Source organism: Buteo buteo, chromosome 7 (assembly GCF_964188355.1).
Source record: "Buteo buteo chromosome 7, bButBut1.hap1.1, whole genome shotgun sequence".
NCBI classification, from domain to species: domain Eukaryota; kingdom Metazoa; phylum Chordata; class Aves; order Accipitriformes; family Accipitridae; genus Buteo; species Buteo buteo.
This window is the reverse complement of record NC_134177.1, coordinates 30,888,880-30,907,582: the sequence shown is the minus strand read 5'-3', so window position 1 is coordinate 30,907,582 and position 18,703 is coordinate 30,888,880. Positions and strand designations below refer to the sequence as shown.

At 36.6% G+C, this 18,703-nt stretch overlaps 1 protein-coding gene across 4 annotated transcripts in view; it reads right to left on the bottom strand.

Moving 5' to 3' along the window:
- The window catches only part of ARMC8 (armadillo repeat containing 8), an 81,642-nt gene that overhangs the window by 21,775 nt on the left and 41,164 nt on the right, over positions 1–18,703 (bottom strand). For 3 of the 4 annotated variants that reach the window (XM_075032173.1, XM_075032176.1, XM_075032177.1), the window contains 6 exons: positions 16,257–16,349; positions 12,655–12,714; positions 11,362–11,442; positions 7,651–7,726; positions 7,469–7,559; positions 3,777–3,837 (listed from right to left, as the gene is read on the bottom strand). In XM_075032173.1, the coding sequence (XP_074888274.1) occupies positions 3,777–3,837; positions 7,469–7,559; positions 7,651–7,726; positions 11,362–11,442; positions 12,655–12,714; positions 16,257–16,349 (462 nt within the window). The remainder of the gene's footprint in view (positions 1–3,776; positions 3,838–7,468; positions 7,560–7,650; positions 7,727–11,361; positions 11,443–12,654; positions 12,715–16,256; positions 16,350–18,703) is intronic. The other variant, XM_075032175.1, reaches the window with a different exon arrangement.

Genomic DNA, 18,703 nt, shown 5'->3' with positions numbered 1-18,703 from the left:
CTTAACTCTGGAAAGACCAGTTCTCCAACGGTGGGGACTCCATTCACTCGAGCCTCACCAAATAGAAGTATGAAAATGGATGAGGAATAGTATCAAGGTTTTTGCTTGTGTAACTCCACTGACTTCAACAGAATTACACTAGTAGAAAATGTTTCTCAAAGTTATGTTTTTGGGGACCTGAAATAACATTTATCCTTTGACTGTTCAAATGATTAAATAGATAAATATCTTACCCTCATTCCACAGGTAAGGAAGCAGAGTTACAGGACTTGCCTATGTTTATTAAAAAAGTAGATGCTACCACAAGGATTACTATTTAGGTTGTGAATCTTGTACCTAATCCAGTGAGCCAAAGCACTTCCTCTCTGCATATCTGTCACTTAAGACATCAGATAAGACTTTCAGCTTGACAGCACAGACACACCTAAGGACTTTTAAAAAAGAAGACAGCTGCTGAGGTTTGGTAAATTTAAGCAGTCCTCAGAAATTACCTCATTCCAAAAGTGAGATTCCTAGGACCTCTGCAAGTTTGTTCAAAGTTTGCTTTAAAGGCCTTCAGGCATTTAATTATTACTATACTTTTTAATCTGTAGAATTTAGAACTGCAGCATAATAATTAAGTATCCTCAGTTTCAATTACCAAGCTGGTATAAGGTGTATTAAAAACTGAGGCTAGCGTAAATAAAATCATGAAAGCTGAACATAAGCTCTCAAAGAAATCACATTCAGGTGGAGTAAGAATGAAAAGAAGGGGAATTCCATGCCTAAATCACAAAGATAATGTACTTCCCAATTCCTTCCAAGGTCAAATGGCCTGAAGTGAGCTATTTTTTGGAATTCAAGGGCTAGATGTTGTTAAGTCACTGGCTGCAAGCAACCAAGAAACACAAATCACATACTTTCCAACTTTTAGCAACTCCATCTGTTTAAAAAAAAACAAAATCAAGAATTCTGAAGGACACATTTTAACTGTTCCATTAGACCTACAGGTCAGTACAACGTAATTAATGCAGAGGAGTAGGGGACTGTATTAGAGGTGTAAGATGAAGAACCACAAAGCACACCTGACCTTTTCTGGCCAGCGGATAAAAGTCTGAAAATGGACTGTAAAGATGGAATACTTAATTCACATGGTATCGCTGGGATGCTTCAGGGTTATCTGGACAAACAGTCACTTTCATTATTAGGATTCCAGAGAAATAATTCCCCTTCCAATCAAATCCATTATTTATCAGCCACCTCTGCCTTCTCCCCACCCCAAAGAATTTTATTTTTTCACGTGTTACAGGCCAACCCACTACTCAAACCAGGCAATGAAAATAAATCAAAACCATTTTGGAAACACACATCCCTGACTGTCCTCTAAAATAAGGAAGTTTGATAGAAAAGGGTCAAAGTTCTCTTCAATAATTTCTGAAAACTAAAGGGGACATTGCTTTGTCTTAGTTCACCAGAGATCAAACAGTTTGTGACTGGATTTACTACAGACTGAGACAGCGTGTTATCTTAAAACTATGAGCTCCTGGAGTGACTCCAGAAGAAAAGAAGGAATTACCTGAGGAGTCTGAACAAGAAGGCAAGGTTCTGTGCCTTCCTTCTCTCCTCACTTTTTATTCTACTCTCAAGTATTACAACAAATTTTAGTCTAGAGCTTAAAACATTTATTTGCACTGGAGAAGCTTCCATGAGAAACAAAGTGATCTTATTGCTGTGAACTGGCAAGCAAATCAGTTCATAGTGGTTTGAAAGGACTGCAGTTTTCCATTCAGCCCACATGGCAGAGCATGCATAGCTCCACATAAAGTTAGCAGCCAGCTATCAGCAATAACCTGCCTTTGCCTACAGCAGTAGTCCCCTATTTCTTCTCCCCAGAGCAGCACAGTTCTGGAAACCACATGTCCTGACTAGGACATAGTCTGTGGTTGAGATGACAGCTGGGGATTTCTGAAGGGAAGAAACTTTCAAAAGAAGAATGAGGTTTACAGGAGCAAGACAGGTTGGGAGCACAGAATTGTAGCCCTCAGTTTGCAGGTGTTGTAATAAAAAAGAAGAGAGAACAGGGAATTGGAGTGTCAATTTGGAAAAAAGCTAAATAGGTAAATGAGGAAGAAGGATGCAGCTTGGCTTCCTTACTTGCTCTAAGACCAGATGCCTGTACAGAACAGATACCACTATCAACACTGGAATGAATTGCATTTTGGACTTTCTTGCGTAAAGAGACAGGAAGAATGGGCCTTTGTGTCAGCCAACATATGGATTTTTCATTTGTCATTACCTGGAATAATGGATACCAAAATTGCAGTAACACAAGCCATAGATATGCCAGACTCTATGGCCATGGATATTGGAAGGAATAAATATGCTTTCTTATTCTAATATCTTACATACAAGCTACTCTTTCCCCAGCATTGCCAAAGAGTAGGACTAAGGGACAGCTCTTGACACTCTCATTATAGTTTTCCAGTTTAAAATACAAGCTTGCAGGAGCCATCAGGGTTTTGCACCAGACCACAGTCAGAAGGTACTAATCAGTAGCCTTTGGTGGTAAGCATTTATTGCTTTAAGCAGTACACACAGCTATCTGCAGTACCATGGACTTGCAGCCCACTCTATGGTCACGCATACACTTAGCTGTCTGTTCACAAGAGGATCTGAACACCACAGAGGGGCCTTCACAGCCAAAGACAAAGAACTCTTGTAAAAAGTTACTGGGTCTCAGATCACACACCACCAAATCCACACAATGACTGCTTTGCTGATTAGATCCTTCGCTTGCTAGATTCATTCCAAGAGCACATGTAGTCTTCTCAATCTCAGTACAGGGGCACATATGGGGAAAAAATAATTTTTTCATGCTTTTAATCTGCACTTCCTTAAGTCTGAACCATGTGTTATTCTCTGGAATGAAGGATGCTAAAAACATACTAAAAGCTTTGGAGTCTGCCAGACTGCTACAGTAATTATCAAAGAAAGCAAACAGGTTTTCTTATTGCAGTACTACAGTACTACTTCAATATCTCATGGAGAAACAAGCAGTGTTGTTGTTATCTGATCTCTGGCTGATATGCTTGCTCATCAACACTTTTTTTTCTTTTTTTCTTTTGACTAGCCATAGAAGTGTGACTATTAAGAAACAGATTACATTCCCATGGTATTTAATGAAGTTTCCTTTACTGAATTTCCTTATAAAGTCACATGCAGTATAAAAATAAAATCCAGTATTTCAGCATGACAGGTTTGGGTTTTTTTGTAACAAATTTCCCTAGCCAAATTATGACGCAGACAAACGTACAAAAACATCATGAAACCTGAGAAATCATCTACTTGTGACAGACTCCACGTATAAACTGTGCAAGTATTCTGGCTATAGCTTTGTGAAATAAGCTATTGAAAGACAAACTGGTGCCTTGTTCATATACAGAGACCAAGGCAGTAATGTTGCTTCCATGTTACTTAAAAATGGTTACTGAAATGATTACAAATCTCAAAACAGATGTGTGTCAAACTCCAGGATATTTATTCCTGGATATTGACCTTTTAGTATGATTCTTTATTTAAAACTTCTTTAAAAAGCCATGTCACTATAAATGCTTAAAGACAGAAAGGGAAACTAGGAAACTGATTTTTTAGATAAAAAAAAAAAAATCAGGAGAACTTGGTGCTTTGAAATCTTCAGTGGAACCAATTTTGTACTACTTTTTATATGAGACAAATAAAACCAGGATAGCCCTATGTGAGAAAAACATTCTAAACAGAAAACTGTTTAACCAGCTCACCTTAAGAACGATGCAAGAATCATCTGTCCGTATTGCTCCAGCTCTGCACATGGAAGTAAGGCTGTAACAACATAATAAAACATACATTCACCTACAATTGGTTTTTATGCACTTAAGAAAGATGTAGCAGACCAACTGTGCTAATGAAAGATACTCCCCTTTGTTCCACCATTGATTTAAATACATTTGTGCTTACTAGACTTGGGCACACGAACAAACTACTACAGGCGTACTTTTAAGCAGATTTCTAGTACAGAACATCTTGCTGGAGCACTGATCAATACGTATACCACACACTGGTCAAAAAAGGTCTAACCATCAAACTCGATTGATCCATAAACCTCTTTTACCAACAAAAAAATCCAAAATGAACAACCTGCATTAAGATAAAGTAGCAATATACACTGTCCTTGCTGCACATAGTATGGGCAAGCACTTAAAACAATCAGGAGAGAATCAATAGCGAGTTGGTAGTCTGACAGCTTAGTCAGAAACCATTCAAGCTTTGCGTTAGCCTAGGAGATGCAGCACCGTTGTGATGCTTGTCCACAAGCATGTCTTAACACACTGCTGGAATAAGCACATTCTTGCTAATGATAAACCCAATTAAGTCCCTGACACTGAACCAAACCAGCATTTGTTCTTTATTAGACAGCAACTTAGAAAGTGGATATCAACTCCAAGGTCTCAAACTACAATGCTGACACACAACATCATACAAATGCGTAAGTTGCTTTGTTAGTTTACCTGTACACATGCTCCAAGCTACCAGAAACACAAAGTAGTTCACTCACCAATAAAAGTGTTTTACATTTAAGTGGTTTATTGTTTTTACCTGCTCTGCTACAAGGAAGTGGAATGAAGCTGGGGGATAACTGCTCTGCACTCAGTGTGGGAACAGTCAGGTATCTCGTTTTAGCTTTTGAACTAAGCCATTGTAACTGGCTTTTATCATACCACAGTTGAGGTTAAAGAAATAATGGCATTTCAGTAAAGGTGACTTAAAACTAACATGTTTCAACTCTCAGTGGGCAGGTTAAAAGCATACATAGGGTCAATTATAATTGCTCAGCTGAGGAGCAGTAATATGCTAACACACTGTAAGCATATTGTCATTCATTGCATTCCTGAGCTCTTTCCAAGTGCCTAAAGAGTTCTTTCACCTCTTAGAATGTAACATCATTGATCCTGGTCCAAACACCTACCAGTGGCAGACATAGCTAAAATCCCATAATCAGAAGTCTTTGTATATATTATTTCTCAGAAGAGAAAAGATAAGACTTGATTGTTAGCATAGAGATCATTTTTATAAACTTTTACTGTCCAAGCCTTGTGGCTGACAAAATACTCATTTTCACACCTGAACAATCAGGAGGAAAGCACCCATCTTGCAGTTGCCATTTAGGCCAGCTAGACCCTATTTGCCAAAGCTGCTCTATTTCAAACATGAAATAAGTTCAAGTATTTTTACTTCAGGCAAAATAGTTTTGGCTTAGCTGGAAGCAATTCCAGTAATTTTAGTAGAAAAGGTTACTGCTCCACTTGTAGCTGTAAAATCGTTCTCCCAAGAGGCTTACTGCTCTTCACTCTGTGCCAACACTGCCGCTCAAGTGAAGAAGGATCTTTATTTCAGTCAAGAAGTATTAATTTGGGTCTTCCACATCTACTTCAATTGTTGAAAAACAATTCTTAAGATAGCCTTGTATGCCAGTCTGGATTCAAACAGAAATTTAACAAAAGGCTTCACAAATGCATAAAAAACCCCTTCTACATCCACATTCCAAGGACTCTCCTAATAAATCAGAAAGGAACTGCAGATTAATTGACCAGAGCTGGCAAGGCAGGAGTGAAGTCTAATTTAGAAGCAGAAAAAAAGAGGACCTGTGACAATTGCACCTACTACTCTCAATAGAAAAAAAGAAAAGAGAGATAGTCTGACTTGGAGGAAATCGAGTAGGGAACGGACTTACAGAAGAAAAGCCAGTAGGGCCTTGCAAGCCCCCAGGACTGTTGTGAAACTGAGGCCTTGAGTGCCCTACTAAGAAGGATGACTGCCTGTGGACTAATTAGAAACCCAGTCTGAAACTCAAGATAATGGTTTGTCTTCCATTTTCCTGCAATTTTCTTTATTGCTTTTCACTGCATCATGTTTTTCCATGCTTTCAAAGGTCTGCTTGAGCCAAAGTACTGCAAAGCAACAACAAAAGATGGGATTGCCTATCCAACTCCTTCCAATTTGAAGCAGATCAGTAAAGAACACCAATAGACCTGGGAGCATTCATCCCAGAACAAGAAGAAAAGTCCAGAGCCAGACAATTCTTTTAACTCCAATCTGCCTTCATGACTTATCAATGCCTTGTATCTCGAGATCAGTGAAAAAAAAATTTCTAATACTTGATTCTCTATGTATTCTCTCAATTCTCAAAGAAACACATAAATCAATCAGGACTGAGACTGTACAATGCAGTTAATTTAACTTGGCTTCTTCACTAAGAGCTACCTAACAAAACCAGTAAAACCAGATTGCATAGACCAGTTGTGGTTGGAATGGAGCATGGGAGGTCCCTAGACAGGCGTCCCATATAGAGTGGGATTACCTAAGACACCCCCCCCCTCCCCCACCAAATGTCTTTATAACTTCTTTCATGAATGGGTTAAGTCATCATAACCCGGCAACATTACAAAAGAGGCCATCCTACCCACCCCACCTCACCCAGAATCTCAAGACCTTGCACTGAGACAAGTGTCAGTGAAATTGTTTGCTGAACTGAATCAGAGAACTCACTGATCCAGGTCAAAAATAAGCCATCAAAATCTAAAAGAATAATCAAACAATACATCAGTGCCCAAACTCTTAAGTTACGTTTAATTTTAGTAGTTTATAGTGGTGGGTAATTTTTTCTCTTTAACCCCCTGAAGTAATTTATTCCATTATCAACACAACAAAAGGAAAAGGGTCTTAAAGGGAGTCAATTCCCAGCTTATGAAGCGAGTATAACCCTAGTGTTGCTGTTATGGAACTTGGTCACATTTTGTCACAGAGTAGAAAGTCGTTATGAATACAAACACACAGAAATGTGCCCACACCAGAAGGGAAAGTTTGATTTGAACTATAAAATTAATTAATAACATTAATTCTGCTGTATGAAGACATGAAGCTTAAAGAATAATCTATTTTAATTAAAACAGTTGGGAAGAGGAACTAGGTCTGCTCTCTCATCATCTTAGTGCATACAGTTGTCAACACACCACAGTCCCAGTCACCTGAGTGAGTCCTCTGAACAGTGGTGCAACAAGGACATTAACTTGTGTACTACATGATTATATCTCAGTATTATACTCTGTAAGGACATACAATTGACCATAGCCTATCCAAAGTAAAACTTATCATAAAAACCAAGCTACTTGTGAAAACTGCTGTTCAGCTTGTGAAAATCCACATGTGAATACATGTTCCTGACAAAACTGCTGCCCAGCAACAGTTTTTCCTGTTTATATCCAGCAAAGAGTGAAAGTTATGCTATAAAGATTATTAGGTGAGAACCACTTCTTCAAGGATTTAGACAATGCAAATATCTATAATTATTCCTAAGATTTTAGATCACATTACTTTGCAACAAGCAAAAAGGGAACAGTTAAAAACTACATATTAAATTGTATACTATTTCATTCTAATTCCCAAAGAAAATTACCATTTGGCTGATGTGAGCTGCATTTCAATAGGCTTGTCCCTTTGTAACATCTTCACAAAAATTTGCGGTAACAGTTCTCCATCAACCGACACTGCAAGCAATGAAAGAGAACTCCAAGTAATTCTAATTCAGCCAATCAACAAAATGAGTGTCAAATAAGCCAACAGCAACATTATACTTACCATTTACAAGAGTCACTGATACCTGGGGGTTTTCAAAGGCTAGAACTGAGAAGCATTTCAATGCTTGCATTCGAACCTGTGTAAAAACATTATATATATTACGTATAAATGTAAACACTAACTTAAAATGCAAAAATTGGTCTATACTGCTGTATAGGCGTGCAGAAAATAATTCTATATAAGTAATAAGAAATATAGGTGATGAATACAAGGCAGACAGAAACATCTAACTCACACCTTCATTCCTGTGATCTCCCTGTTGGAATTATCCTTCTATAGGGTATGTTGTGAACTACTTGTGAAAAAAAACAAGCAAGGATAAAACTTGGTAACTAGACAGTCCGAAATACTGGTCTTATTTGTGATGTCTCACAAACATGCAAACAACAACAAAAGAATGGAAGTATCATAACAATAGTACTTTTTCTTTCCAGGACTCATAAGTATATAAGAGAATCAGTAATACATGTTGTTGAGATTTGTATTTCAGAAGCCTTTAAAGGTAACTTTAATAAAATATCTACAGAGAACCTAAGTTTAATAAAATGCCTACAGAGAACCATCCAGTTGAAGTGATTCTGAACTAATCTTAAAACAAATATATACCGTAAGTTTTACTGCTATTACACAGCCTCAGGTATCACCTGTACAAGAAGGATTCACAAATTTCTTCATGCTGGATCTTCGTCCTCCAGTCCAAAACCATGTCTTGGTGTAACCAAACGGTATTTCATGGTTGCCTAGTCACACTAGGCTGTGAAGTCTTTATAACAACTTTTTTGACACAGGGAAGACCAACCATTATCATCTTCCCAGATGAACAATCTAATTTAGTTCAGATATTAGCCTTTGTCTTCACCTTCTACAGTTGCACATATTTAAACTGTGTCTGTCTTTCCATGTTTCTGTTACCATATTCTTAAGTGTGAAAACAAAGAAAAAGGAACAAGATTTTGACCTAAAGAATCCCATCACTGCAGAAAGCCCTTACTGCAAGTTAGATTTAGGTCCATCCCATCCTCCTCAACAAAAAGTCTTAGAAACATGGAAGTCCAAGGGTAGACAACAACAGCAAAGACAATCACACTTCTGTGTGTTAATTTTATATCTAATCATAGCCACAGTAAGATCTCTTATCAGTAGTCGTGAAGTCTTAGGAGGAACAGATAGCAGGCTACCTGGCTTCAGAACAAAAACCTTGTTTGACAACAGTTACATTTACTTTTCAGACAATCTAGTGAATACAGTGTATCCTTCAAAGTAGCAGGAAGGAGAGATTGTGTATCAAAAAAGCACTGAAAAAAGTCAAACCCACAGCTCAATAGCTGTATTTCTGCCAGCAGGAAGTCAGGGGCAGGGGCTAAAGGTTCTACTGAGGACAACTGAAGTCTAGCTGGAAGTTAACTATTTTATATAATATTGCTCTATTGATTAAAGATATTAAAATTACTACGATGACTACTTTCTTTGCTAGTAATGTCTACTTAAGGGCAATTAGTTCAGTAGTTACATGAGAAACAGGGAACACAAGCATTTGGAAAAATATGTAAATATGGTCTTGAAACCATTATCTGTAATTCCACTGTATAAGCTGTAGTCCCTTTGTGTTAGACATCTCACCAGTGGTGAAGATGCACACTTGTAATGATATAACACATAGGAAAGATACTTGTAGAAACAGCTGGCTATGGGACAATCCCAAAACCAAAGGAAAAGATTTTATTGAAAAATAATAGGCAACTCTCTTGGCATACCTAGACAAACTCTTCTCATGGGGATTGAAATCCCATTTTGAGGGTTTCTGATGTTTATTGGTGTCGTCCTACTGCCTAAATCATGTCAGATACCTTGCTGGCCTTTACTGCAAGTATTGAAAAATAAGCAAAGTTTTTAAATGCTGTGTTTTCCTGTTAAGCCCTTATTTGGCTGAATATTAAGAAACTGTATAGAGAGGTGTGAGAATGAGATGGCTGGTATTCTACAAAAATGGATCAGTTACATTAGAAATCTGAGAATGTCTAATTACTGCAGAACACTAGGAAAACAGCTAAGACCACAATGAAGCTCTTAATCCCAGGAGTATTAACAGAGGAAAGTGTATGAAGAGCAGTTCAGTATGTACACCTGGAACTTAAAGGCCTGACCAAACTAGGAAAGGAGGAAATAGAGAATACTTTATACATCTCTCCAGTAAGGTAGGACTAAATATATGTATATTAATGCAAGACTGCATGTACCTTGTTGGTGAAAAAGCAACTTGAAAAATTCACATTGCTCCAATTTCTTTATTTTAAAGCAGCTCTTTGAAAAAATTAGGGAGGGTTCGAAGTTGTTAGAAAGGGTTCCAAGCCAAACATAGCCTGGAAAATTCACCTTACGATACACGGTAAAAAAGGTCAGCTAATGGGAGAAAGAACAAAATGTTGCCTGATCATGGTGAAAACTACTTAGTACATAAAGACAGAAAACAGAAGCTTATCAGTCTCACTAACAAATTTTGAAGACTGCATACTTCCTACTGGATTCATAAACACCCCCCCCCCCCAACCCCAAAACCAAACAAAAGGAACCACACATGAGATTAACAAGCCCCTGGAACAGAGCAGCAAATTTCCCTTCACTTGAAATTCTCATTTAAAGACTAGTTTTTCCTGCTGAAAGATACTTTATCAAGAATGTTCTGCATGAGGTAGGAGATCAAAATAGACAAGCACAATTATCTCATCCAGTCTCAATCAATCAGCAAACAGCCTACTTTCAATAAAATAAAAACGGCCCGATAACATATTAGATATTGTAGTAAAAATAACTCAAGATAAATTTGGATACTTTGAATTGTTTCTTATTTTCAGAACAATGACATTCATACTTAATGCATGTCATTCATTCAGGGGCGGGGGGGGGGGGGAGGCAGACAAGAGCCGGGGATAAACTGATATCTTCATGAGAAAGTCCGGAAGTTCAACTGCTTAGAGATCATAGGATTGGCTTCAGCCAGATTTCAAAATTATTTGCACAGCAGATATCTGTTACCCCTCAAAAAAACAAACTACACAGAAGAGCCTCAGAAAGCATTTTGTGCACTCAAACATTTTATTAAGTAATCTACACGAGATTAAGGCTGTGCTCAGGATTTGAAATTTTGGCGTTAGACTGAGAAGAGCTAGTTGACCCTCCTTGCCACCAAGTTACAGGTAGAATATGATGCTTTGCCCCAGAGGTGGTACTTTCAGATAGTCCAGGATGAGCTTCCAAAACATAACAGAGGTGGAGCTGAAACTCGGGAAATTCAGCAAGCACAAAGCACAGGTAGCTGGTGGCTTCCACGCATTCCATATCCATGTTTTCACAGGTATGACTTCTGTTTATGACAGCTCTCATTTGCTTTTCTTTGGCTTAATTTCTTTTTCTGATTTATTGTTCAACAAATTAGACCATTTTTATTGGCTTGCCAAGTGACTGTTTTCCTTTGGATCAACAACAGCCACCTCTGTTTTAATTAATGGTGTTTTAACTTTACAGAGCATTCCAAAACAATATGTCTCGTTTTGATAGAAATTCATAGGACAAATAAAAACAACTGTTTTTCTAGAAATATATATTATACCTCTTTATAGTTCTAGTTCATATGTGTAGACATAGTTTTTACAATCTTCATTTGGATTTCTTTCATAAATATATGTGAAACACAGAATAATTTTAATGTCTTACTTTGTAGGAGGTGGAGACTAACAGATGTGCGATATTCTGAACAGCTCCATGGTTAAATAAGATTGTCTGGTGATCTGGACCCTTCAAAGGAAAACAAAAAACAATTAATTTTTTTAAAAGAAAATATAAGAGGTTTCCACTATCTGCAACTTATTGTTAAGTATTAAAGGTAGATTTACTAACATTTACTTTGTAATCAGCTGGCACACCAACTTTTTTTTTTTTTTTTTTTTTAAGTAAACAAGTCCAACTCTTATTTTTATAGTATTTGTCCTTTTCCAGTAATCATTTCCACTCTTTTCTTCAATAGGCAATGTAATTAGTTTTCACAAATGAAGAAACATGGATAGAATACTTATGGTTCTATTCTTCATATTGGAAACAATCAAAAGCTCCTGATTTTCTCTACAAATCATATAAAAAAATCCCCAGTTACTAATATCTTCTTCACTGGTAATATTAAGCATTTTCAACAATTCTAACTTCAGAAGAGAGGGAATTAATTCTGAAACTGTTTCCAGACAGAATGTGACAGTGCTTTGGGAACGGATTCACATTTTCCTCCTACAGATTATTTTAGTTTCAAATATATTTAGCGATAAATCTAGTCAGCCATCACTCATTTATTGACTTCAAGATCTAAGTCAGCAATAACTGATAAGTCAATATTTTTCCAAGATTTAAAAAGCTTTTGGAATTAAACACAAATACTGAATTTTACAGTAAAAAGATCTCAGAACTTCTGTAGTATGACAAGGCTCAATGAGGTTGGAGAAAACAACATGAAATCTCAATGGGGCCTGCAACCCTTAATAGTCTCTTGTGAAACCTGATCTGTGATTTACAAACATCTCTTTAGAAGTAGATTCATGACTCCAGTCATCTTTGCATTAAGCACGGGCTATGTGCAATTTAAATTCAGCTTTTAGAATGTCACAGCATTAATCATACATCAATGCATTTTCTTGACTAATCTACAAGTGAGGAAAGTATCTTCACTCCTTCATCTTTTTTTCAAAGCCAGATGAGTTTATGGGGACATCTATAAAACATAGTATGCATGAGTGACACTTTATTTTCACATTTGAGATACAGCTGAAATCAGATTCCTCTTATATTCAAAATAACATTTTTAGAACATCCCTTACCTCTAAGAAAAAAAAAAGCATAATATTAGTTTTAGATGTAACATATCTGGTGCTTTAAGAGATGCTTCAGCTGCTACTGCCACCAAGAGCTTTCTACCAAAAAATGCAATTAAAACATCATGGTTGAAGTAGGAAAACAACTTACATTGGCACACAGAAGTGGCTGAGGCAATGATTTAAAGCCGCAGCTATGCCAGTGTTGAAGCTGAAGAACAGATATTAAAATATGTGAAAAAAAAAAGAATGAAATTAAAGTAAAAGAAATCATATTGACCTAGATAGTTCTAGTAATTCACAAGTATTAGTGATTTTTCAATGAGATGCAGACGGTAAATTCTGTGCAAACAGGACAAATGCACGTACAGAGGTGACGCTTGGGTGTATTCTTATTTGCATAACCAGACGTACATGAAAATATCTAATCTGTACATGTTGTGTTTGCAGACACCAATCCAGCTTGTTTAATGCACAATCAGGTTAACCCATACATAGGGACAGCTTCAAATATAAATGTGAAAACTTGAGAATCTAATGTATCATTTCCAAGCAGCTCAGGCACCACTTTAATAGCAAAGCCTTCTGCTTGTTTCTCTTTGGGTATACTGACAGAGTTCCAGGATCCAGTGATCTTTTTATCCAAATATGATTGAACAACACAATATTTCAGGAATAGAAATCACACCTCTTGCATGATTTTCCACCATAAAATGTCAATTTTCAAGAAAGCAGTAGGATAGAATAATGTAACAATTCATTCCATAATGAAATTTTAAAAGCAGATATCTAAATGCAAATGTACCTTGGTTCAGCGATCCAGCACCAGGCCTAAGATCACATAAGAAAACATTCTCAAAATGGGCTTGGGAGGAGGCTGCCTTGATTACAGGCTTTATCCTGGATCTTTCCCAGACACAAGATTTTAATTTTCAACTGGTGGTGAAATTACTACTTATGCAGAGATGTCACAGCATTCAAATATAAGTTCCAGAACTATCTTTTCAAATTATTCATACAACCATGTGTTTCCAAACGCATACCTTATCTTTTTAATTTGACCATTAAAATAGTAAAGCTTACCTACTCAAATCACTTTCTCTGGAACAAGTCAACTGCGATAGAGAGAATCTTAAAAAGTAAATTTTGACTTGCATTTTAGCATACCATGTACATCAACCTGATTTCAGTTTACTTATATGTTGATAGAATCCTGGCTCCGTATGTTAAGAACTGCATCTGCTCCCCCTGTAAATCAACACTTCCCCTTGCTTAGGATGGCTCTTCTTCAGGGTCTACATTTTCTATCAGTTAATTTTAACCCTAAAAATGCAGTGAGAAGCAGTAAAAGCAGAAAACAGCAGAAATATGCTAGGAACTTGAAGTAAGGATTTCCTAGCTCAAGAGAACAGGTCTGAGTTTTTCCAGGGAAATCTGAGCAGGTGAGAAAGAAAGAAACCTGAGAAGCCCAATCAAACAAGATTCTGGCAAGAAAGAAAAAAATGGATGCACAAGATCTAAGCAGAGAACAGTATGCAGGAACAAGGAGGGTAGGAACTGTAATATGTCACTATTAGTTTAATGAATAAATCTACTAAGATGAGGAAAAAGAGAAATAAAAGCATCAATACCTCTTTATATGCTAAGCCTTACATAAATATGAAAGCTTATAACAACATTTCTTCAGAGGAAAATTAGAAAGTTTCTCTCACTCAGCAGGGAATATGGAGTCTTCATTTAAAATGTAGTGAATACTGAAACTTTCAGTATTTAATTTTTTTTTTTTTAAATTGTAAGAACATACTTTGCCTATCCATATAACTCAGAAACCTCCCTGCTAATTCTGTTTCACTGTATTGGATGTATTTTATTACATCTGAAAATACAGTAATTGACCTTGATTAATCAGACCTGAGACCCAAGAACTGAACAAAGAAGAAAGGGGGCATTTTAGATTTTTGTCAAACAGCTGCATTTGCCTTGGCAAGAGAGAAATTAGTTCCTGATCAATTTAACATTTGTGATGATCTGTTTACTCAACCTCAAATATTTTTCTTTGTTATGCAGCTAAAGTTTATTCCAGAAATGTAACTATTTCCTAATACTCATACCTATCACTTAGCTTTTCTTGTGCATTCATGTTTTTATCAGTTCACACAACCAACTTTTTCTTTCCAAAAACTTGGATTTTTTCAAAACATTCACTGTAAAATTTGTTCCAAGAGTGATTTGGGGGGCGGAGGAGGCATTCAAAACAGTATACTGAGTTCATAAGACCTTCCTTCCTCTATTCTTGTTAAGTGACTAGACATTTGCTTTGTTAACAATATATTTGATATGCAAATCACCAGAAGTTAGTGGAGCTATATGTAACTCATTTGGAAAAAGATGGCAATAACTGTTTTCATGTTGGATTAATTACCTGAAGTTACTCTGCCATTCTCACACAGCCAATAGGGTTTATATTACTACAGAGCTAACCCCTGATTATACAAACTGACTTCTACACTACTCTATAATCAGCCCTGTGTTATTTTTCTTGTAAGTCAACATGGGCTGATTTTACACCTGTTCAAGCTACTGAGCCTATTAAGGAGCCTTTCCAAGGGCCACATAAACATGAGATGCCTCACTGGTCCATTTTTCTTCTTAGAATACCAAATCCTTTTTCCAGTATTAGCTCTAGCTCTGAACTTCCACAGTCCAGTGTAGGATTTTGTCTTAATGTTTTCTTTAAACAATTCTATAAATATTAGCAGCTGAGCTATATTTTTATCTCACACTAACTCTACAGTTTTCAGCCCTCAGTTTCACTTAACAGAAGAAATGCAACTGGATTAAGGTACATAAATAGCTGTCAAGGTAGAGAAAAATACATTTTTAACAAATGAATAATTCAGAGTTCCAGAAGACTCATTGAAAATGATAAGGTGGAAAGATATTTTTCAAAGTAAATACTTACAAGTTCATAAATTTTGGAACTTTTTCACTTGTTCGTCTGGGAGATAACTATGATCTATGATCTTTTAGTTTTAAACTTTCTAAAAAGGGAAAGATGCTGTACAAATCTGATTTCCTACACTGAATTATTTTGATACAGTTACTGTATAAGCCATGGGTACAGTAACTACCAAAAAACCACAACAATAATACAAAAAACAGTGGTGTGCAGAAACTTGGAGGCAGAGGGAGAGAAAGAAAAAACTTCTGTGTTTCAGGTGGGGTTGCCACTGTTTTTAAATTAGTCTTCCCAAATCAAGAGAATTGCGTTATACAGCAAGAATGAACATGTATCTGGATAAACCTGTAACTGGTAGAACTCAACTGAAAAGGACATTCTCTGTGTTTAAAACAGCTGTCTTGAAAGCAGATGCAAGACCTCTGCAAAGAGATGTTCACACTGTCTTGAGACTTCCAGATAAAAAAAAAAATAAGCTTTCCCAAATTTATACTGATAATAGAGAGGATTGCTATTTGCCTAGACTGTTGACTTTGTTTAGTAGCCAAAGGTATAAATATATGTATAAAAATATATATACACACCGTGTAAGAAAAGCACTTATTTGCATATTTTGTTCTACTATAGAGAAACATGTATCAACCCCAATAAATCTGTCAGCAAATCCAGAGCAATAACAGTTCAGTCATTACTGTCCTAATGTTCCTGCCACAAAAGGCAGTATCATCTTACATAGTTTCTTATATGCCAGAAACACAACAAGTTGCATAAAGAACATGTATTCTCTTTCTTACTTTGCAGCAATGTGAGAAGATCTGACATATGTATTCTTGTGTATATCGAGACCTACTGAGCAGTGCCATGAGGTGGGAGATAACTGTAGCATCCTGGAAACAAGTCAGAAAAGAAAAAAGTATTAACACTGTATTTCAGCATAGTTTCTTCACAGTTTGTTACTTAAGAGTACTCCTGATTCTGCATTCAGTGTTCTGCCTTCCACTGAAACTTGTGTAGACACAGAACAAGACCATCAAAGTAGCAGAAGAGAGACTTCAAGGCACAAGTGACAGTTCTGAGTCAAATCCTCATGGAAAAAATAAAAGATCAGTGCAAGCTAGGTATAAAACTTCCGGAATTTGTCTTCAGAATCTTTGCTTCATGAGAAAACAATAAAAGAATGTGAAAAAACAAACATAACAACTGCAAACATGGTCACTGAAAGTAATTACTCCAGGAGTTGTCTTAATATTTTCTTACTACAAGTGTGATTTACTTACCTCTTCATTTCAGCTCTTAGTAGAAAAGACTAGGGAGGGGAACAAGGTGCCAGACTGAACAATATACAATCCACCTTGAATTCTTTGGCACTCACTTTCTAACCTATTAAGGTGGGGTAGTAATTTCCTTTGTCTTTAAGTCAAACACACACTATAGATGCTATTAATATGTGTGACACTAATGACAGAAAATTCCAAATAAATCAGCAGAAGAAAATCATTATACTGAAATTCCCTTCTGAAAACACATACAGTTACTTAAGCTCTGTGGCAAGCTACAAAATCACAACATTTTAAAGCTTTCAGTTACTTTTACCAGTACATTTTAGTGGCAGTAACTGCAGTGATACTAAAAGAAACACTGGTCATTTTAGTTTGGAAAGGTGGTAAACTAAAGTACTTCCATAAGATAAAGAGTGCTGAACAGAGATTAAAGACTGAATGAGTCTTCCTTTTCAAAGAACTTAAAATATATTGACTCTATACAAGTAAGTCAGACTCTTTGTTTTACCTGCAAGAGGATGATGAATTGCAAGCCTCTGACTAGGGAGAGGTGTATTAAAATTAGAGCAAAATCTTCATGCTTCTCAGCTACTTTTACAGTAATGAAAGTAGCACTAGCCTGATTGTTTTAATGACTATAGCTTCAGAGATACACAGGGGTTTATGAAAAGTTTTATTTCCCAATTACTTGGGAAATTTCCAATCACACTTTTTTATATTAACAAAATATGTATGCATATTTGAGATTAGGCAAAGCTTTGCAATATTTGTATTTTCTTTTTAATATTTATATATAAAAAAATAAATTTAGCAGACTTCTTTCAGAAAGCTTTGCTGCCAACAACCCAGCCTTCTTATTCTCAACAGAAAACAATAGGACAACAGAGCTAAGAAACACATTGAGAATAAAAACAACTTGTTTCTACTGCTTGTTTCTCAATAACTGGAAAGGATCAATGTGCAACAGCATCATTTGCCATTTCAGCATCCTATAGAGAGAAAGTTACTTACTAGAAACTGGAGTTCTTCCAGGTACACCAGCTATATATCCATGCTCATTGCATGCTTATGTGCGTAGGAAAAGCAAGGGACAAAACTATTCTAAGCAGTATTCTTAGGGTCTGGTCAACAGTAGCACCATCTGACCTTCTGCTGTTACACATGCCATACATATAAACACATCTATTTCTTTGCAACTTCAGAATCCAAAGGCCTGCAAGGAACTGGTTTGGTTGCAGGGCAATAGTGGACATTAAATCTGCAAGTATGTTGTAATAGTCCTGATGGTCATAACCATAATGAAGTGTCTCTTGACTCTCTCTGACAGAGGTAAGCCTGCAGTGGTATATAAACTAAGTGGGTACTGGGTTTTCAGCATATGCCAAGCAGAACAGCAAATATCCATAAGAAACCAAACAGAAGGAGCTAACAGGCCACCTTGTTCTCAAGAAAAACATGTTACAATCTTACAAAGTCATAGCAGGTCCCCAAACTTTGAAGCATCTCCTCCTTGAAGTTAAAGGAAAACAAAGTGACAATATACCCAGGGGTCCTCTCTGGTTTAACACATTTGACCTATTAAAACAGATTCTTGTCATTTTCTGTAAATCTTAGGCAGCTGAAGGTATCCAGCCACATTAGCGTTCAACACAACATACATATATACATGCTAAGAGGCTTATCAGTGATAAAGTACACCTAAGACAAAACAATCAAGATGTCAGGAGGGTAGGGGGATGAGAAAAGAGACACCTCAGGATTCAGAGGCAGTAAAGCTTCAAAATAGGAGCTTCAAAATGTAAGATGCAAGACCTGAAATCTGCAGGGAAATCACCATTAACTATGTAATCTGGCTTATTTCAAAACTTGCAACTAGAAGGATGTAAATGTTTGTCTAAAAGTTAGTGTCTAATGAAATTGACAGAGATATGGCTCTTGCCAAAGATAAGATGTACAAGAAT